The sequence below is a fragment of the Panicum virgatum genome, chromosome 2K (assembly GCF_016808335.1).
Source record: "Panicum virgatum strain AP13 chromosome 2K, P.virgatum_v5, whole genome shotgun sequence".
Lineage (NCBI taxonomy): Eukaryota > Viridiplantae > Streptophyta > Magnoliopsida > Poales > Poaceae > Panicum > Panicum virgatum.
This window is the reverse complement of record NC_053137.1, coordinates 38,356,662-38,378,758: the sequence shown is the minus strand read 5'-3', so window position 1 is coordinate 38,378,758 and position 22,097 is coordinate 38,356,662. Positions and strand designations below refer to the sequence as shown.

General features: G+C 47.4%; 1 protein-coding gene across 4 annotated transcripts; it reads left to right on the top strand.

The window, feature by feature from the left end:
• The first annotated feature begins 672 nt into the window (after window positions 1-672).
• On the top strand, window positions 673-17,162 carry LOC120675316 (histone-lysine N-methyltransferase ASHH3-like). 4 transcript variants are annotated; one of them, XM_039956500.1, is made up of 12 exons: window positions 673-1,313; window positions 1,753-1,867; window positions 2,067-2,169; window positions 2,575-2,674; window positions 4,242-4,320; window positions 4,452-4,623; window positions 4,709-4,789; window positions 4,929-5,141; window positions 5,532-5,583; window positions 5,668-5,733; window positions 16,039-16,084; window positions 16,588-17,162. In XM_039956500.1, exons 1-11 carry the CDS (start codon window positions 1,263-1,265, stop codon window positions 16,060-16,062), a joined length of 1,056 nt encoding a protein of 351 aa, XP_039812434.1. In that variant the 5' UTR covers window positions 673-1,262; the 3' UTR covers window positions 16,063-16,084; window positions 16,588-17,162. The 4 variants fall into 4 exon arrangements, with proteins under 4 accessions (XP_039812434.1, XP_039812448.1, XP_039812456.1 ...); XM_039956514.1 differs by having other exon boundaries at window positions 676-1,313; window positions 5,674-5,733; window positions 16,588-17,153; XM_039956522.1 differs by having other exon boundaries at window positions 676-1,313; window positions 5,674-5,733; window positions 16,538-17,153.
• The last annotated feature ends 4,935 nt before the right edge of the window (window positions 17,163-22,097 follow it).

Genomic DNA, 22,097 nt, shown 5'->3' with positions numbered 1-22,097 from the left:
GAGAAATATAGTAGTCACCATAATAAACTTGAAAACGAAGCTTGCTCGACTTATCTGGCCACACAATAATGCTATTCATTAAACTGATTGCTAATCTACCGTGTCAATAAAAATAATTACAACATAAACTGTTTGTAAAGCATAGAAGAATTTTGATTACCTGCAGTCGCCGGTTTGAAAATCCGGCAGGGCTTCGCCTCTCTCCCTCCCTCCCTCTCTTTTTCTTTTTTCTGGAATTTTAGTGATGCAAATGAGGGGTCGGGGGCAGCCAACCCTTAAATAGTGGAGGGGCAGCCGGCCGCCCCGCTGTTGGGCGGCCTGGGGGGCCGGCCGCCCTGCTACCGGGCGACCGGTCTTCCAGGGACCTCAACGCAAATTCTCCGCGAAATTTTTTGCAGAAAAACCCCTGCCGCCCCGCAGCGGGGCGACCAGGTCCCAGCCGCCCGACAGCGGGGCGGCCGGGGTATATTTCTGTAAATTTCGAAAACGAAAATATATTTTTGTAAAAAACGAAAATGAAAAATAAAAAAAATAAAAAAATCGCCGCACCTTGCAACCCATATGGGCCTGCCACCAATGGGCTATTCAAACTGGGCCCAACACTGCATGGGCCCCACGTGCCAGAATCCTGTCTCTCGCCCTTCTCCTCTTGGTTTTCTTGCCGCTTCGCTTGCCAATGCAGACGCAGGTGCTGCTCCCCCCCGCCCCTTGTCTCCGCCAGCCACCTGCCGCCGGCGAGCCCCGGTGCGCGCATCTCCGCCGCCGCCGCCGCTGCCCCGTAGCAAAATCCTCCCTCCCGCTTGCTTCCTCTCCCCGCCCCACGCATTTGATTCAATTTCCCTCCCACTTGGAGCCACCGAATTCAAGCGTAGAAAGCAATTAAATCCTGCCAAAACTAGCAGCGCCAATATCCTAGGCGGCGCTCCCCTCTCCTCCCAGCTCGAGGCAGCCGACCCAGCGCAGCCGCCGCCCTCTGTCTCTGCGCAGTGGCGGCCGCGCCGCCCTCTGCCTCCACCACCACCATCTGCTGGAGCGTCGCCGCACCTCTCACCTGTCCTGGTCGGGGTGGAGCGGAGCGGGTTTCGCCTTCTTCTTGGTAGGAGGAAATCCTAGCTCTGCGCTTCTTGCTTCAATTGGATGGTGGATTTGATTCACTAGCTGCTGGAACAGAGTTGGTCACTTTTGGTCCAATTCAAAAAAACTCAAATCTCCCTCCCTCTCAGATTGCTGCGGGCCATTATCCCGCTCCAATCCATCCGTCCATGGCCCGCGTGGGCTCGTCTTCCTCAGGGCGCGGTGTGGATATGCCCACGGTGAGCGCTTGCAGTTCTTTGTACAAACAATTTTAGCTCAACGCCATACATAATCTTGGCTGTTTGGATACATGTTCTACTTGCTGTTGATTGTCAAAGCTGTATTTTCCCATTATTGTTTTAAAAATGGAGATTCACGAATTCAGAATTGGGCTCGCTAGAGGTGCCTATGTCACGAAAATGGACTCTGTTTATGCCCTTGTTTTCAGTTATACACCTGCTGCTTCAATGTCGTTTGCTTTCCAGGCAGAGTATCACATCATAACTCAATAATTCTTTTTGCGCCTAGAAAGACAGCTTCACAGATGCATACACGTGACCATGACTGGAGAGGATATTACTTCCTTGTTTCTACTCTACTTCTAGGTTACGTGTAGTTCCTGCTTAGTAGTAAGTAGTAACACATCTTACTTATCAATCTTTTACTTTTGTTCTGCAGCAAGTTGAGAGCATCTTTGAGCAATTGATCAGCAAGATAGAAGCTGCAGATTTTGATCCGCGACCCTTGTTGAAACAATGTCATGCGTTAGGCCGCTATGAACCGATCAAGCGGAGTATCCTTACGACTAGCATTTTCCATAATATAAAGTATCTGCACATTTGCCTCATTTAGTTCCTACTGTTTGTCTAGTTTGCCATGCCTGGTTCTAGCTTCTGAGCTAAAAATAGTAATGGAAATGGCACTCTGCATTGGTGAATCTGATTATGTACCTTTTATGGACATGTCTGCATTTTGTCCTTAATTCTATGAAGATGTATACCACATTAAGAGACGCACTGAAGATTATGGCATTTTCTGTTCTTGCAAGCCTTCGTCTGGTTCATCAGTTATGTGTGGCAAAGACTGCCATTGTGGGTAAGGTTTCTCTTCCTTCCTCTGTGTCAAAACATTTACTGGCTTCATAGGACTCCAAAAGGACAATATTTTTAAAACTACACGCTCATATCTCTCATCAAAGATAAAACAGTGCTATTTAGAATGCATCTATTTCACATATTTTGGTATGCTGGTTTATCCCTGCATTTTTTTTCTTTTATCTGTAATGAATATACTTTTTCACCAATTCAACATGATATTTCATTGTGCATATGTTTTTAAAATTTTTAGTGCACATAATAACATTGGTACTACTTGGTTCTGTGATCACCTTGAATCCTTTCTAAAAAGTTTATTGCAAATTTGTTAGCTATTAGATTATTGCACCTGTGAGTTTTGTCATTATTGAGATATTATTAAATACTGAAAATTTTGCTGATGCAGGATGCTGTTCTCTTGTTGTTCATCAAGCTGTGAATGTGATAACACTTGTGCCAACAAACCATTCCAGCACAGACCTCTGAAGAATACCAAATTGATTAAGGTAAGATTATTACTGTGAGATTTATTCAACTTTTCATAATTATTTATTTTAATAGGGATGACTGTTTAGGGAAAGGAATGATGGGGAACAGTAAATGCATTTGCTGGTGATATATATTGGCATAGCCTCTTCATTCTCTGTTGGGTATGAGTGGGATGGGATGTTAAATGAAACAACCAATCTTAAGATTGGCAAGTTCTTGGATGCCCCTTTTTTCTAAGACTCTGATTCCCTTTTCTATGATGCACTCCTGCTTAAACACAACAAAGATTCATGAAGACTTTCTATGTTAGAGATTGCACAATGGGGTTCAATTACTGTTCCCAGCTAGATAATTCCATTTTGCACATTGGGGTATAGGGTTGGAAATTTTGTTTCCTGGTAAGAGGGATAACCCTACAAAATAGGAGCAAGGATATTCTAATGTCCTGTGTTCATTTTCCAATCTGGCTGTGAGGATCTATGTGCAACCCAACCATGATCCATGGTAGCACCATCGCCCAATCCCATCCCACTTGTATGTCCTCAATTCGAGTCCCTGTGTGACTGTGTCATCGCCTCACTCTGCCTGCCTGTCTGCCCCCATTTATCCCTGCCGGTGCGATAGTGGCAACCAAAAGTGAGTCCAGCGTGCACTCTCCAGCAATATCAATCCTTGCTGGTCACTGTCATCCTTGTCCCATGCTGCCGCTTCCACCACCTCATACAACAGCCCACAATACTTTTGTGGTTTATGTGAGTGTTAGTTGGTGCAAACTTTTTAGAATCTTTTCAACTAATCTAGTATATGGCGGTATGGCCCTTGCTCGATCTGATGTTTGTGGTTCAGCTTTTGAGGATATGGAGTATGGACAGAACTAAACATCGCTTAAGCTTTCATGATTGATACATCTGCCTTTGTCAAGGAACTGGCAATTGCTCATTTTCATAATTTACATATTTACCTGTAATGTTTTGCATTATAATGTCCCTTTTTCTGTACAATGCGTTTCATTGGTAGAATGACTGTTTGCTACAGGAAGGATTGTAAGTTATTTTAGATGGCAAAAGTTTAGAAGCCATGTTTCCTTATCTCTGGTTTTATTCTGTGAATTTAATCATTTTTTCCTCTTATAGCTTACATTTTCCCAGAGTTTATCCTTTGTGTATAATATTTAGCATTACCATGTTATAGATGTATATTTTTCCACATATTCGAGAAAAAAAAAGATGTATGTTTTTCCAGTACTTCCTCTTCACCTGAAGTACATCTTGTGAGATAGCATTGCATGAGAAAGAAAGGCAGTACTTCAGTCATTAAATATATTTTAGTTGGAAAACTTAAATGTTTTATAAAGAAAATATCACCGCATGTGATAAATACAATATAATTTAAGTAAATCAAATTTAATTTCAATTTTCTATCAATATATTTTGATTTTTAATTGATAATTGGCCCCCCAAAATCTAGCCCGACCAAAATCTGTTTCACGAACCTATTCTTGCTGTTATATTTAGCCTTTCCTTATTATGTAATAAAGAGTTATTTCTTTTTGTTAGTTCCTGAAAGACTATTGTTTTGTTTCAGACAGAGAAATGTGGATTTGGATTGGTAGCTGAGGATGAAATAAAGAAAGGAGAATTTGTTGTAGAATATGTGGGGGAAGGTATTGTTTTATTCAATTTAATCGTGAGCAAGTAAATAAATTGCATGGAGGTGTATGAATTGTGTTGTATTTCTGAAATCAGATGCTAGACAATCAAACTAACATCCATATATTTTGCATAAATGCTATAGTTATTGATGACAGAACATGCGAGAAAAGATTATGGCAAATGAAAAGGCTGAGTGACACTAACTTCTACCTTTGTGAGGTCAGTAGCAATATGGTCATTGATGCTACAGACAAGGGAAACATGTCCCGATTTATAAACCATAGTTGTGAACCAAACACAGAGATGCAGAAATGGTTAGTTATGCTCTATAAATGCCCTACTTCCCCGTGGACCCCATTGATAAACATGATATATGCTGCTAGCACCGTATTGTTTCAGGACTGTTGATGGAGAGACCAGAGTTGGAATCTTTGCTCTTCGTGACATAGAGAAAGGGGAGGAGCTGACTTATGACTATAAGTATGTCCATCCCAGTCCCCCAGCTGGCCCAATTCCCCAATCCTTCTAATTTTTAACAAAGTTTTTTCAGCCATATTGATCAGTTAGTCTTTTGTTTTGGAACTATGTCCTGTCTTTAATCTCTGAACATTATTTACAGATTTGTCCAGTTTGGAGCAGATCAAGATTGTCATTGTGGATCTTCATACTGCCGAAAAATGCTTGGAACAACAAAGTCACTCAACTCACTGCTTCTTCGAAATGGCTATTCAGTTAACTCACATAATCAGTATGTCAAGAAGAAAAAAAGGAAAACAAGGCGTGAGAATTGCATTCAACAGTTTCTTCGTTTGTGGCATCCACGGCAACAAATGTAGGTCTTGATAACCGTATTTCTCCCTGTTAACTATATAGGTTTCTTGCAAATCTGGAAATTTATCGAGTTTTTATATGATAACTTGTTGACATAAAAGAAAACCTGTCATGTTCATCATTGCCCTTGAGTCAGTTAATATACTCACTGTATATGACTTAAGGAGTTATGTAGTAATAAGGAAACTAGCCCCGAAGACTGCCTAGCAGTAGTGCAGTACCTGTCACCTTCCTGCAATGTTTTTATGATTAATAATCGACGTCAAGTATCCATATGCTTTTCTAAGATGTCTCAATATATGATCAAGGAAATTGATCGATGTCTTTGTGTTTGTTTTGATCAATTTCTGATGCACTTTTACCTCTTGTCTGTCCAATATTATTCACTCAGGTATGTTGGATGTTGGATAATTGACTTTGATCAAGAAACTAAAATACATACTGTGAGTTCATCAACATATGGCTTTGTCAATCTAAAATTATTTTATTTCTCATGAATAATTTTGTATATTTGTTATATTAATCAGCTGCAGTTTACCGACCTCCATGTCGAGAAGTTTAATTTGAAAGAAGAAGAGTGGCACTTCTTACTGGTATGACATTCTTAGGCACTAAACAAGCTGCAGATATGTTCTCTTTTTTTTTATGAGGGACTTAGATTGTGCTGTTCCTTGCTTTGGTTGCCACCTCACATGTCTTGGACCATTCTAGGCTAGCTACTACATCTGGAAAGTTACTATGCCATTCTATTAGTGTTATGCATGCTTAATATTTTTTTTCATTGATCCTGAAATAGCTTTTTGAGTATCTTGCATGAGTTTAGCAGTTTTTCTTGTATCTTGATAGAGAAGATACTCAGATTTCACTGCATTTTGCATTATTATAAAACATTATTGGCTTAAAAGTAAACCCTAACAAGGAGGCTTGCTTGGGACAAAAATTGCACAGGACCCAGGTCCTTTAGAAACTGAAGTTGCCTTGAAATTACCCTGGGTTCTGTGCAATTATAATCCAGGGGCTCACCCCATGCAGCAGCACCACTTAGACTGGTTGCCTTCTTCTCCCTCAATGCAGCAGCCAGAGCCTGCTCAGTGATGACGTCCGTGCCAGGCAATGAGACTCACTATCATCGCCCCCGTGTGCTGGGCACTGTTCGCTTAAACGGCCATGTTAGCAACTCAATTTTCACTCTCATTGAGCTGAGAGGATGACACTCAAGTTTGGGAAGTTTTTTGGGTTTTTCTTCATTCACACTCACAATGCCATGCCATCCAACGAGAGGGGAGGCAACACATTTATACACAGCTGCAGGGCAGCCAATACTGAGGCATATTCTACTCCTAGTCTAAGATGCCAAATGAAAGGACTAACTGCTGTCATATCTAGATGCTAAAGCAGTCCAAGATGCTGTCCTCTAGGACAGCAATGGTGCTAGTGCGTGCTGCAGAAAAAATGAGATGCTGCAGCCCCACACAGGACTACAAGTACAACCCCACAAAGACCACAAGTACAGAGACTTATTCCCTTCATTCTCCCCCTAAGTCTTGTGCGTCGTCTTGTGGGAAGATTGGACCATCCCGGTCTTGGAGCAGAGCTCAAGGAATTTGATCCTCCCAAGGGACTTGGTGAGCAGATCCGCAAGCTGATCCTTGGTGTTGATATAGCTTGCCTTGATGGTTCCTTCTTCCAAGCAGCCTCGGATGAAGTGATACCTGACTCGGATGTGCTTGCTCCGTTCGTGGAAAACGGGGTTCTTCGCCAAGGCCAGAGCAGACTTGCTGTCCACCCTGAGCTCCACTGCTCCAGTGTCTCTGCCGAGTAGATCACCAAGCAGTCGAGCGAGCCAGAGCACCTGAGTCGACGCGGTGGAGGCCGCTATGTACTCGGCCTCGCAGCTGGACAAGGCCACCACCCGCTGCTTGACCGACTGCCAGCTAATGAGGCACTTGCCGAGGAAGAAGAGGATCCCGCTCGTGCTCTTGCTGGTGTCGATGTCGCCGGCGTGGTCGCTGTCGCTATACCCGACGAAGTGTGCCGCTCCAGGGCACCTCGGGTAGTGGAGACCGTGGTCGAGAGTCCCCGCAACATAGCGGATGATCCTCTTCACGGCCTGCTGGTGCTCCGTTGTCGGTCGCTGCATGAACCGACTAACGTAGCCGACAGAGAACGCCAAGTCCGGCCGTGTGTGGGCGAGGTAGCGGAGGCTCCCCACAAGGCGCCGGTACTGAGTAGCGTCCACCTCCTCTGCCGTGCTGTCACGGCTCAGCTTCAGCCTCTCCTCCATCGGAGTGAGAGCTGGGTTGCAGTCGGTGAGCCCAGCGAGCTCGACGATGCGCTTGGCGTAGGCGGTCTGTCGAAGTGTGATCCCGAAGTCGTCCTGGTGCACCTCGATCCCCAGATAGAAGGAGAGAGGCCCCAGATCGCTCATCTGGAAGGTGGCCTTCATCTCCTCCTTGAACGCCACCACCTCCGCATCCTTGGTACCGGTGATCACCAAGTCGTCGACGTAGACACCCACCAGCAGGGCATTTCCGCCATTGCCCCGCCGGTAGATGGCCGCCTCGTGCGGGCTTTGCTCGAAGCCCATCCCCTTGAGCGTGGAGTCCAGCTTGGCGTTCCACGCCCTCGGGGCTTGCCGCAAGCCATAGAGGGCCTTGCGCAGGCGTAGCACCTTGCCCTCCTTGCTGGGGATCGCAAACCCCGGCGGCTGGTGCACGTAGACCTCCTCCCTCAAGTCGCCGTTGAGAAACGCCGACTTGACGTCCATGTGATGGACGCGCCAGCCCTCCTGGGCAGCCAGCGCAAGGAGAAGTCGCACGGACTCCATCCGTGCCACAGGAGCGAAGGCATCGTCGAAGTCGACCCCCTCCTGCTGCACGAAACCTCGTGCCACCAGGCAAGCCTTGTGCTTGACGACGGTGCCGGCTTCATCCCTCTTCAGCTTGAACACCCACTTAAGGGTGATCGCGTGGTGACCACGAGGGAGGTCAGCAAGCTCCCAAGTGCGGTTCTTCTCAACCGCGTCCATCTCCGACTGCATCGCGGCACGCCATGCCGCGTGTCCCTCGGCCTCTGCGAAAGACCGAGGCTCGCCGTCGTCGCACGCGAGGTGCAACTGCGCCTCCAGGTCGTGAGGCACCAGTCCCGGCACCGGCTGATCACCGAGAAGGTCCTCCATCGTACGGTACCGCAACGGCTCACCGTCGTGGTACGCGTCGACGCGCTCCTCGTCGTGAGAGAGCGGAGTAGCGAACTCCACCGGACTGTGCTCAGCACGAGCAGGTGTCGAAGTAGATGTGCCCGGAGGAGTGGCTATCGGTACTGGAGTGCGCGACGTCGCCGGCTGTGGTGGTGCAGCCGAGGAACTCGGCGCAGCCGGAGTCGTAGCTGAAGGGCGTGGTGCCGCCGGTGTGGCGGGCGCCGGAGTCGGTGGAGGCTCGGGGACCGGGGTAGGCACGCTCGGCGAAGAAGAGCTGCCTACTCCCCCAGCTCCCTCGAAGTGGACGTACTCGACGGTGAAGTCGCCGTACGTCGGAGCCGAGCCGTCGTCCACCGCCTTGTCCCACGCCCATCCTCGCCCTTCGTCGAACACAACGTCGCGCGCCGTGCGCACATGCTGTGTGTCCGGGTCGAGAATGTGGTAGGCCTTCGAACCCTCCGCGTAGCCGATGAACACTCCCGGAGTGCTCCTGTCGTCGAGCTTGCCGATGTGGCCAAGCTCCTTGGCGAACGCGAGGCAGCCGAAGACCCGCAGGTGGGAGACCGCCGGCTTACGCCCATGCCAAGCCTCATACGGCGTCATGCCGTCGAGTGCCTTGGTGGGCGAGCGGTTGAGGATGTAGACGGCCGTCACCCCCGCCTGTCCCCAGAAGACAGCCGGCATCCCCCTCTGCTTAAGGAGGGCCCGGGCCATCCCCACAACCGTCTGGTTGCGCCGCTCGACGACGCCGTTCTGCTGCGGGCTGTACGGCGCGGAGTAGTGGCGCTGGATGCCCTCATCCGCGCAGTACGCCGTGAACTCGCCGCCGTTGTCGGTGCGCAGCACGCGCAACTTGCGGCCGCTCTCCGCCTCCGCAGCAGCCTGAGCACGCCTGATGGCGTCCGCAGCCTCTCCCTTGCTGCCGAGGATCATCACCCACATGAAGCGGGAGAGGTCGTCGACGAGCAGCAGGAAGTAGCGCCGTCCTCCTGGTGTGACCGGTGTCACCGGGCCACACAAGTCCCCGTGTACGAGCTTGAGCCGCTCCTTGGCTCGGAAGCTCGCCTGCTGGGGGGAGGAGTGCCGCTTCTGCTTCGTCAACACGCAGACGTCGCAGAGCTGCTCCACGTGGTCGAGGCATGGGAGGCCTCGCACCATCTCCTTGGCGCCGAGCCGCTTCAGGGCCTCAAAGTGGAGGTGCCCAAAGCGCTCGTGCCACTGCCATACCTCGTCGTCCTTGCGAGCTGCAAGACAAAGAGGCTGGGCCACCCCAACGTGGAGGATGTAGAGGCGGTTCTTCCCTCGAACCACCCTGGCGAGAAGCTGGCGACGGTGGTCCCAGATGCGGAGGACCCCGCTGTCGATCACCACGCGGGAGCCGCTCTCATCGAGCTGCCCAAGGCTGATGATGGAGTTCCGCAGCGCCGGGATGTAGTAGACTCCGGTGAGCATCCGTTGCTCTCCGGACTTGGCGGTGAAGATCACGGAGCCCACGCCCTTGATCTCCACGGCGGAGGAGTCCCCGAACCTGACGGAGCCACCTACGTCGACGTCCAGGTCGGAGAACTCCCGCCGCCCGGTCATGTGGTGCGTGGCGCCGGAGTCGAGGTACCAGCCATCGACCCTGTTGTCGTCGGAGCTGTTGTCGAGGAGGACTCGGGCACGCAGCTCGTCGAGGTGGAGTAGAGCGGTGGCAGGCGGTGCCGCCGGATGTGACTCCATGTCCCAGTGGAGTAGAAACAGAGCCAGCTCGTCATCCGGCTGGGCCTCCGCGACGTGGGCTTGGCCCCCACGCCTCCGCTACGGGCAGTCCCTGGCCCAGTGGCCGGGCCTGCCACAGTTGTGGCAGGCGTCGTCTCGTGCCGCCTTGGGCCTATCGGCGGCGCCGTCTTGAGCATCTCCGCGGGCGCCACCCTCGGCACGCCCTCGTGCCCAACGTGTCCCGTCTTGGGCACCTCCGCGCCCCTTTCGCGGCTTGCCGCGCTTGCCGCCACCAGTCGAGGAAGAGGGCTCCCCCCTCCTCCTGTCACCGCGCCGGGCCTCCCACTGCTCCTGAGTAAGGTGGAGCTTCCCACCGATGGAGATGCCTCCCGAGGGAGGCTGTGGCTCGTCGCTGTCGACGACCTTGAGGCGACCTATCGCCTCCTCGATCGTCATGGTGGGGAGGTCCAGCAGAGACTCGATCGAGCGAGCGGTCTGCCTGTACCTCTCGGGGACACAGCGGAAGAGCTTCTCGACGGCTCTCTCCTCGTCGTAGGTGTCGTCGCCGAACTGCACCACCTTCTGCAGCAGAGTGTTGAGACGGAGGGCGAAGTCATCAACATCCTCACCTGGCCTGAAGGCCAGGTTCTCCCACTCCTTGCGAAGTGCCTGGAGAGTGGTCTTGCGGGCGCGGTCGCTGCCGATACGTGCCGCAGCGATGGAGTCCCAGGCCTCCTTGGCAGTTTGCTTCTTGGAAAGCGTGAACTGCATCTCGGGCGGGGCTGCTGCGATGAGAGCATCCAGCGCCAGTCGATCCTCATCGTAGTCGACGTCGCCGTACCGGACTGCCTCCCACATATGCCGCACCTGGAGCTTCACCTCCATGATTGCGGCCCACTCGACGTAGTTGGTCTTGGTGAGAGTGGGCCACCCTCCACCGGGACCGACTTCCCTGACCACCGCCTGGAGGCCGTGGTAGCCGGGGGCGCCGTCGCGCGCACCCCAGCCAGGGGCGCGGCCTCCGCCGCCGGGTGCGCGGCCCCCTTGACCGTCGCCGGGTGCGCCGCCCTCCAGGCCGCCGCCGGGCGCGCGGGCCCCTGGACCGTCGCTGGGCGCGTCGCCCTCCAGGCCGCCGCCGGCGGGGTGGGCTGCTGCCCACCGCGCGGTCCGCTCCCGCCCTCTCTCCCTCTCCAACTCCTCAAGGTTCCCGTCGGCGGTGGTGTCGCCGGCGATGGAGCCGCTGAGGCTGTCGCGCAAGGTCTCAACCTCGACCTCCGCCGCACGCGCTGCATCCTCCGCCGCCTCTGCTTCTACCTCCGCCCTGGCCGCCGCCAGCTCCGCTGCAGCCAGCCTGGCCGCCCTCGCCGCTGCTGCAGCGGCTTGTGCCGTCGCTCGCCTGCGCTCCTCTGCCGCGGTGAGCTCGGCATCTCGCTGACGCCGTGCGCTCGAGGCGACCGAGCACTGAGACGGTGCGTCGGACATGGCACGCCTCCAAGGGGCTGCTGCGTGGAGAAGACGCAGCCTCAGACGAGCTACTGCTCGTCTGCTCGGGTGAGGAAGGTGGAAGAGGGGCTGCTGCAGGTGCTGCTGCGCTAGCTGCTACTGGTGCTGCTGCAGCTGCTACTGCTGCTTGGGAGGGAGAAGAACAGGAGATATTCAGTCTACAGGAAAGTACGGTTCTGATACCAGATGTTAGCAGCTCAATTTTCACTCTCATTGAGCTGAGAGGATGACACTCAAGTTTGGGAAGTTTTCTGGATTTTTCTTTATTCACACTCACAATGTCATGCCATCCAACGGGAGGGGAGGCAACACATTTATACACAGCTACAGGGCAGCCAACACTGAGGCATATTCTACTCCTAGTCTAAGATGCCAAATGAAAGGACTAACTGTTGTTCTATCTAGATGCTAAAGCAGTCCAAGATGCTGTCCTCTAGGGCAGCAATGGTGCTAGTGCGTGGTGCAGAAAAATGAGATGCTGCAGCCCCACACAGGACTACAAGTACAGCCCCACAAAGACCACAAGTATAGAGACTTATTCCCTTCAGGCCATTTATCCTGTTTACACATCATTTAAACACTACACAGTGGTACACCGTTTCTGTTTAATCGGTTGTTTTGACCGTTTAAACGGCCGTTTTTCCCATTTAAACACCTGTTTTGCCCGAATAATGGGCTAGACGGCAGGTGACCGACCGTTTAGCGTTTAGGATAACACAGGCTGGGCGGGGGCAGTGACTTGCTGAATGCTTCCTGCTCAGGTAGATGAAACGTGCTTGAATGGATACTAACAGCGTCCGTAGATAGATTGAGGGTTTAGGGAAGATTGCTTTGAGATGTAACCAGACAAATTTCACGTGGGGAGATGAGTTAGTATCCAAACCCAGCAGGTGCCTAACCTGGTGATGGATACCTCGTGACCCCCCGACCCCTCCCGTCCCCCCCCCCCCCCCCCCCCCCCCCCCCTTCTCCTCCTCTTCCTCCCTCTTCCTTCTCCCATTCCTTTGGCCCATGTGCTGTCTGTTAACATCGTGGCGGCAAGGTTGCACCGAGCGCCCACCTAGGCACTGGTTTGCCTTATACAATGTATACTGGCATTCATGAACTTCTATTATTGGTTACTTTGGTCTTATTTAGTTCCAACATCTTCATAACTTTAGAACTTTGCGTGGAAAAACTTAATTGGCACCCAACTTATTTTAACCATGGAAGGCTTGCACAATAAAAAAAGGAATTAAATTTCTAGCATCACTGGATGGAAAGAATTTAGGAGATGGGTCCGATCTTGAAATGTCTTTCTCCAATGTCCATGTGGTTGGGATGGATTACCTACGAATATTTTTAATCTAATTTTTATCAAATGGCTGAGAATCATTTAAGGCCAATCTCAGTGCACATCATCGCACAGTTACAAAGATTGCCATGTCAACTTGACACTGAAATGAAAGTCACTCTCAAGTGCTCAGTTTCATAGACATGTTGCAGCATTTAATTGTTCAATGGTGTTGTGATCAAATGTGCCATGTGAACTATGTAGCATTTTGTAATAGTGTCTAAATTAAACAAAGCATGCCATTAGCATGTTGCATGTGCATTTGGGCATTTATTTATTAATTAATGAAAAGGCACAAAAATAGTAAATATGTATACTATACTCAAATAATGTTTAGTATGTGAAATGTATCATTTGTGATTCATAAACATGGTTGCTTAATGAAACAAATTCAAATCCTTAGTTTAAACATCACTCACTTGAAAACTGTGATGGAATTCCAAAAGCACTTATTTTGAGAAGCCAATTAAATTAAATTTTAACTTAACATTTGAAATTTGGTTAACAGCAAATCGATAGTCCAATGTACGTGCTTTAACATGAATATGATCTTGTCGTGTGAAAACTTGATTGAATGGTTCAAAATCTCAGTCAAATATTAGCCAAACCCCTGTTTTCAACCTCCCTGAAAAACTGGCCAAAGTCTGCCATTAAACAGCCTGAACCCATAACTTGAGGACCTCTTTTCTCACAAATTCATATGTAAATTTTCCAAAGTTTCTTTGTAAACCAGTAGCCCTATATGTAGACTGTAGATTCATGGGGTTGTTGGGTTTAGAAGATCACATTAAATATTTCTAAATCTGAGCTAAAGTCGGCCAACAAGAATAGAAAGTGCTTGCACTGCAACGCTATTTTTCCAGTAACTCGAGTTTGACATCGAATATCTCCAAAACCATGCAACGAATCAACAAACATTGAATGCAAAAACTGTTCTCCTATGTTACATCTCAAATATTTGTTTTGGCCGAACTGCAAGTTTCAACATGAAAATTTGTGAAAGTTTGAATCAAACATAGGTGGTACACGGGAGGGGGTCAAGTCTGTATCTGCTGTTCCACGTCATCAATCTCCTTCTCCCTTTCTCATTTCCTTCTTTGCTCCAGTTCCTTACTGAGCAGACTACCTGATAGCTGGAGCTTCACCAGCCAAATCCATGCACTTCCAGCCACCAAAACCAAATTGCTGCCATCCACGCCTCCACCACCTTCCCACCTCCCTTGTCCCCCACATTCCCCCCTGAGCTGTGACCTCCATGGCTGGGGATTGAAGATCCCGACCATCAGACCACCGTAGCTATTGAGTTGCATGCACCGACCAATCCAACCCAAAAGAAAGCTTAAGCTGATGGGGAGAGGTGGGCAATTCACTTATATTCCAACACTTCCCTCACGTGGAGGCTCCCTCATGCCTCAGACGTGGAATAGGAGCGAGCAGCAATTATTTTATTTAATTACGCTAACCAGAATTCGAACTCGAGACCTCTAGCTTTGATACCATATTGAGTTGCATGCACCGACCAATCCAACCCAAAAGCTTAAGCTGATGGGGAGAGGTGGACAATTCACTTATATTCCAACAGTAGCCACCACCTCCGCCCCTCACCGTTGAACTCCTACCTCCGGCCATCGTTCTCATCGTCCATACACTAAAATGGATCACTGGTGAGCCGCTGATGCTCGTGCTCTTATCATCTTGCGGCATTTGCCGTCGGTTTGGCCGGAGGACAGCCATGCTGCTTGGCCGTGCCAGCACGAGCACTGCTGCTCGCCACCGGAGTGAGCGTGTGGGAGTGAAGCTTGGGACGGAGCGAGCATGGGAGGGTGGGGGAGATGGCGGAGCAGAAGCACAGCGGATCCAGCGATGATGGGCTCAATGCGAGTTTCATCGTGCATCGTCCGGCTTGGTAATGGGACCAGCAGCCTGTCCTGGTGATGAAATGCTTCTCCCCTCTCTCCTCTTTAATTATCTGCTATGTCAGCAAAACTGCTGGTGTCATGGATTTAATGCTCATGAAACCCTCTTGACACTACCTCTATGACTGGCCTAAAACCCGCTTGGATGCCATCTCTTACAAATAGTACTTGACCTAGGACTGTTCAGGTCATCTTGTCCTATTCCAGGCAGTAACTGACCATTTGCAAACCTAAAAGTTGGTCGCAAAATTTTAAATCAAATAAAATAGGAATATGCAGTAGCTAAATAAATAGTAACCTGAAAGACTTCTGAAATCTAAAATTTATGATAATTACTTCTGTGTATTTTTATTCCCTCTCTTACTTTTTATCATTAAGATATATAAAGATGTAATATTGTAAAAATACTTTTTATGGTAGTAATACATTTATCCATTTTTTTATTAATTTAAATACATTGATATCTGAAGCTTATTCGCTCGGTTCAAGTATCCATCCAATAAAAAAGAACTGACAGAGCATGATCCAATAAGGTTTCAGTTATTTTATTGGAATTTTACTTTGCGTAAGAAAAGTTAGACCTTGGAACAAGTTTTTAACTTCATACCTTTTGTTTTATAATCATTCTATTTGAGTGCATTTTTATCATACAGTGTTAAATTGTTTTCTGTTTTTTTATTTTGTCACCTGACACTTTCCAGAACAGTAAGAATGCTCAACTTTTGAGTTGTATCCTAGATTCATGGAACGGATCTTATGTCTATGTCTCTGCAAGTGAATGCCAGTTTCTGCAGTTACTACGAATCTTGCTTATGAGTTAGCCACATCATCAACAAAAGACTGGGATTTTGGCTAGCCATCTTAATTGTTCCTTTTCCAATTTGTGTTCAAATTCCCTTCGACTAGGAACCCATTTGTTCCTCTAATTTTTTCCAATCAGCTATCTGTCATCTTCCTTTAAATTTTTCACATTGTACTGGATTTCTACCTCACTTCCAATCAAGTTCATAACGTAACGGATTCAGCGAACAGTGGGATTTAACGTTTCTCCTGGGAAGGGGGAATGACATTACATGTATGTATCTATTGTTATTCAGTGCCCATGGAAAATATGTGCAGTTCTGTACTGTTTTTTCCTGTTATTGTTAATGATTTTGCTATACCAAAGCTTGGATATCTGATGGCCACTTCTTTCAGTTGTGTAGAGAACTTTCCAGCAGCTAACTCACCCTTGTTCTGTTTCCAGGTTGATTCATCAGATGAAGAGTGATCATTACTGTCACATTCTATTGGTATAATTCTTTTTTATCTGACCGACAATTCTTTTATGAAAATGGCTGTCGTGTATCAATTATAGTTTGCACATTTGTACAATGCATTTGTTCATCCTGTTTGCATTGGACTCTTGTTCAGCTGTACTGCATACACAAACTAGAAAATATTAATTAGAGAATGATATTGACATGAGGCATGATCTGTTCCAAACTCTAAAACATGCACTTCATATTTGGAAATGCGATCTGTCTGGTTACTTTTACCCTTAATTGATTTATTCTAGGAGAGATTGTTTTCTTGCTTCAGTGGAGATGGCAGTTGGCATCAATTTTTTTCCACTCTTTTCCTTGAATATAAAATTATGTATCTTCTGCCCTCCAAGTACTGGCGCAACCTGACTCTCTGCATTAACGTGTTTCTTGGCTATCTTTGACCCTTGACTGATGGAATTGGTTCCTTTTCTTTCACAGGACCATCATGGTTCGCTTGGCTGCCATCCTGATTTCGGTTCGTTTTGCAGAACTGGCGGGCAGTTTTCTGCCATTTGGAGTCTACTGCAACCCTGATGCTGCCATTTGGAGTCTACTGCAACCCTGATGCTTGAGACAAGCTTGTGCGCGCTCGGGCATCCTACGCTGTAACTGCTGATTCCCATTGCCAAACTGAACCACACCCCTCGATTGCATTGTTCGCTGAGTACCACAAGATGCTCGGAAACAGAATAAAGTCTTTGGTGATTTTGGTGTACCAACGTCGTTGTGTTGCGTGCCGTGGAAGTGTGCTTGATATGTCGGCTACTGTCAATAGAAATGTCGGTTGTGCTTGTTGTCTTGCAGTGGCATCCTGTGACGAAACATGAGGAGGCATTGTCGAAGTGATCTGTCTCCCTGACTGCTGCCTGTTCGATGCATCCCTGGGATAAACCAAATTAAATAGGCTTGCTGGGTATGTATAAGAGGCAGTAGTGTGCTAGCTAGTCTTGTTAACGGAGCTTTTATGTGCTTTTTTTCCTGTTTTGTTGTCTACTACGGAATGTTTCAAATACTGATGATTTGTTGCTAATGAAATACATGCATTGTGCCTCTCCTTTTTTTATTAAAAAAGGAAATGTTTTACTGATGTTAGACAAGTGCTAAGTTGGTTTTGTCCTTAAACCAGGGAGATTTTCCATTGATGAGGGGCTGGCTATTGTGGCGTTGTGCGTGGCATGGCCGAAACGATCGAGAGACAGACAGCGCTGGAGCTGCAGGCAGCTGCTGGTTGGCCTTCTTGGCCTTGGGAGCAATGCCGGCCGGTAGCTGCAACGCTGATGCATCTATGCTCGCCGTGTCCTGTGGCTTTTTCTTGCCGCGGCGGTGCCTAGACAAGCAAACATGTCGCTTCCTTTCCCATCTGGTTTTTAAGGCCCACCCATCTTCTCCTGCGCCACAGCAACATCTGAGGCCTCATCTGTTTCAAGCGCCTGGACTGCATCTGCGTCCTCTCTCTCTCTCTCTCTCTCTCTCTCTCTCTCTCTCTCTGAAAGCAAGCAAGGAAGCAGACAAAAACAGGAATCTTACGAGAAAATAGAACGAAAGAGGAAGGTAGATGTAGGAACGTAGGAGTACGTACGCCTTGAATGGAGAGGTAGAGAGCAGTGTTATCCTAAACGGTTTTAGACGGCCGTTTAAACCCGTTTAAACGGTAAACGAATGCCAACCGAATAGTTTAGGGCCTAGTCGGTCCATTAGACGGTCAACCCGTTTAGACGGTCAACCATGCGTTTAGACGGCCGAAACGTGTTAAACGGGGCAGTTGCTAGTCGGTTTTAGACGGCCGAAACGTGTTAAACGCCACCGTTTACGCTCTGGTGGAAAGTTGGGCGCGCGGGAAAGATGGGCGCGAGCAGCGCACGGGAAAGGAAAGTCTGGCGCGCTGGAAGGAAAGAGCTGGCCGCCCGTGACCCCACGTCTCCACTCTCCAGTCTCCACGCACGACCGCATCCCCTGCTCCCGTCTCCCAGCCGCCGCGTGCCCTGCTCCCGTCTCCCTGCCGCCGCACCCTGCTCGCCGCCGCGTGCCCTGCTCGCCGCGCGCCCTGCTCGCCCAGGTATGTTCTCCCAGCCCTCTCCTCTGATTTGGCGCCCTTGTCTCCTCTCCCCTATGGTTCTCAGTTTCTCACAAGTGCCCTCCTCTCTGCTGATTTGTAGTGCAGATTTTAAACTCTACGCATTCTAATTGCAGCTCAATCAATCTGCCATTTTATAGATCCATACAAAGAAAAGGAATAGGCTCACATGTGAGAGAGTTGAACAACTTGTCTTTGTTCGATTCAATCAACTTCATGCAAAGAAGAAAAGTAAAGGCCAGAAGAACAAAAATGCAGACCCTATTGTAGCAGCTGAAGCAACTTTTGCACAAGGATGGATGGTTCAAGGTGCAGATGAAGAAGACTCTGATGTTGAGCCTGTTACTTCACAAAAGGTAAGCAAAAGTATATCTTCTTACTGTAAATTTTGTTCTAAATGTTGCTACAGTACCCAAACCGTTTACTCCGTTTAAACCCGTTTAAACAACGTTTAAACAGCCTAAACGCTAAACAGAGCCTGGCCGTTCGTTTACCGTTTACCGTCTAAGAAAACATTGGTAGAGAGAGAGAGATTGCAGCCGGAGAGGGAACCAAGACCATGGCGTGGCCCAGTGGGCCCTGGAGCATGGAGAGAGGGCATGCGGCGGTGCGCAGGGAGAGGGCAAACAACGGGCGCCTTTTGTGGGCCCACAGGCTGGCTCGCGAGTCCATCGAGCCCCATCGAGCCCTTATTATGCTTTCCCCGCCGTTTTTTCAATTTTATATTTAAAAAAATAAAATTTTAAAAATATATGGCCGTTTCAAAAAATTTAAAAAATGGCCCCTGTCACCCATGAGGAGGGCGACAGCCCCCTGTCGCCCAGGTAGAGGGCGACAGGCCTTTTTTTGTAAAAAAAATTACAAACCGGTCCTCGGTCAGCGCGGCGCGGGGGCTTGGCAGCGGGGGGCAACACTGTTGCCCCCCCTCGGGCGACAGGGTCCTCTCCTCTATATAAGACCTCCACCCTCATTCCCTCCTCATTTGAGCCCAAAAATTCAGAAAAAAAAGAGAGGAAATTCCACCAAAAATCCTGGAAAAAAAGAGAGGGGTGAGGAGAAGGGAAGCGGCGAAACCCTGCCGGATTACGCACTTGTGATCTGCAGGTAATTATATTTGAATCCATTAATATTGTATAGCAATTTAATATAATTAGTGCTATAGTAGAACAATTTAAGAATGAGTTCGAGGATAGAATTAATTTTTGGATAATGAAATATAGAATTGTAAATTTATAATAACAGTACCTTATTGATATTACAACATAAGGCAATGGCTGCCTCCAATTCTGGAGGATTTTCATGGACCGAAGAAAAATCTAGTATAATATTTGATAGCATGACACATCTTTTAATCAGTAAGAAGTTGGATCCATTAGCGGATGGTACGATAGAGATTGTATTGTCCAAAATAGTAGAATTTAAAGATTTCACAATGTTTCGAGGTATTACAACGCAAGATGTAAAGGGACACCTGCTAGAACGTCGGAATATATACATGAGAGTATGTGAACTAGCGAATCATCCTAATGTCATTGGATTCTTACAAAGTTCTTGTAAGATATGGATGCGTCCAGAGGTGTATGAGATGCACATTAAGGTAATTCTCATTCAGTTCTAATTTCGTCCGTCATTTGGAATCTATATTTATAAAATAGTAAAATTATTGTTTAATTATATGCTAGGATTACTCCGAGGACACGGAGTTGATTAACAAATCGATACCAAATTTCTGTAAATTTGTATGTATCTTCGGTGGACTTATGCCGCAAACTAGGCAAAGGAGGTGGAGAAGATCTTCGGGTGATAGTACTTGGCCTCCACAAGAACAGATGACCGGAGGTTCGTCAAGTCATGCTGCAGCACCTCAAGCACCAAGTTGTGTCAAGTCATGCTGCAGCACCTCCAGAATTGGAGGCAGCTATTGCCTTATGCTGTAATATCAATAAGGTATTGTCATTATAAATTTACAATTCTATATTTCACTATCCAAAAATTAATTCTATCCTCGAACTCATACTTAAATTGTTCTACTATATCACTAATTATATTAAATTGCTATACAATATCAATGGATTCAAATATAATTATCTGCAGATCACAAGTGCGTAATCCGGCAGGGCTTCGCCGCTTTCCTTCTCCTCACTCCTCTCTTTTTTTTAGGATTTTTGGTGGAAGTTCCTCTCTTTTTTCTGGATTTTTAGTGGAATTTTTGGGCTCAAATGAGGAGGGAATGGGGGTGGGGGCTTATATAGAGGGGACCCTGTCGCCCGAGGGGGGGCGACCCCCCCCCCCCCCCCCCCCCCCCCCCCCCCCGCCGCCGCCGAGCCCCCGCGCCGCACTGATCGAGGACCGGTTTGTAAATTTTTTTTCTACAAAAAAGGTCTGTCGCCCCCTGCCTGGGCTACAGGGGGCCTGTCGCCCTCCCCATGGGCGACAGGGGCCCATTTTTGAAATTTCTTGGAACGGCTATATATTTTTAAAATTTTAATTTTTTAATATAAAAATAAAAAAAGGCTCTTTCCCCATGGATGGAGATGGATCCTTCTAAAGCCACCGCATGTGGTGGCCCACTCTACACACTCGTTTTTATTACCGCGCTGCAACTGCACGGTCTAATTTGAGTGACTTTTATTCGATATTTTTTTGTAACATAACATCTGAGTTCTAAAGAAAACATTTTTTTAAAAAAAGAAAACACATACAAACGCGTACATTATCTTATATTAACCCATCATTATTATGTGTGTTCTCTTGTGCTCCAAGTAGGCCGAGGCTTAATTTCTCCTCTAATAATAATGTGCTAGGCAAATGAATAATGAATGATGGAACCATATCTAGTATACTCCATTCAGTTTTGATTGATATATTTTCATATGGCACAATGATCAAGGACACCAAGTGTTCTTATCAATCTAATAAATGCAATATATAGATTTTTTTTGTTGGTCTTCCAATGTTTTAATTGGGAACTCCTCGCTATTTATTACCACAGGTCATGCCAATAGCAAATATAGCTATCATTTTTTAACATCTGAGTTTTTAAAATATAGCTATCAAAAGTGAATAGAGGGAGTATATCACAACGTCAAATTGAGAGGAGGTGCAGTGGAATCACAAGTGCATCTAATCTAGGATGGGGGTTGGTGTGTGTGTGTGGGGGGGGGAGCAAATTGAAATAACTACCAATCCACATAAGGGTGTAGCGTGGAATAAAAAAACAGAAAGATGACTTATTTCTTCCTGAGCATTAGTGATAAATATAATATTCTTTCTTGGGACGTTAGGTTGGGTTTCAGATGAATATCATTTATTATATGAACCAAGAATTGGAAACTGACAAGAAAGGTACTACAATGGAGGATAAATTTACAATGTGAAAAACAAAAGAAAATGAACCATGTTCTTGTGTATTTATTTTAAAGAAAAAACACCATAACTATGTAGAGCTTACATACATGAATGTAATCTCACCTGTGTATGAGCTGAGCACACATGTGCACCCGTCCCCTGTGAAACATTCGAGAGGCTGAGTAGGTAAGTTTCAGCACAAGGAACTTAACTAACTAGGCTACGGTCAATGTTGGACACACACTTAGTTTGCTAAATGATAATGGTGTATCTCAAATTATACCAAGCATGTTAGAGTATCTTCCACATTAATTATCGATTACGTAGCCAAAGGCTGCTTATACATTAAACTTATGCCTACATGGCAGATAGAGAACATAATGAGGGATAACAGTTAACTACTACAGTAGGTTAATTGACAATGCCACGCTCTTGCAGTTCCATATTATCACTCAATTATATGTGGTGCACATTACTCTCTCCATCCAGCTTTGTCTAAGTTGAAATATTTTAAGTTTGATCAGATTTATAGAGAAAAATATCAATATTTTTACAGCACTAAATAGGCATGCTATA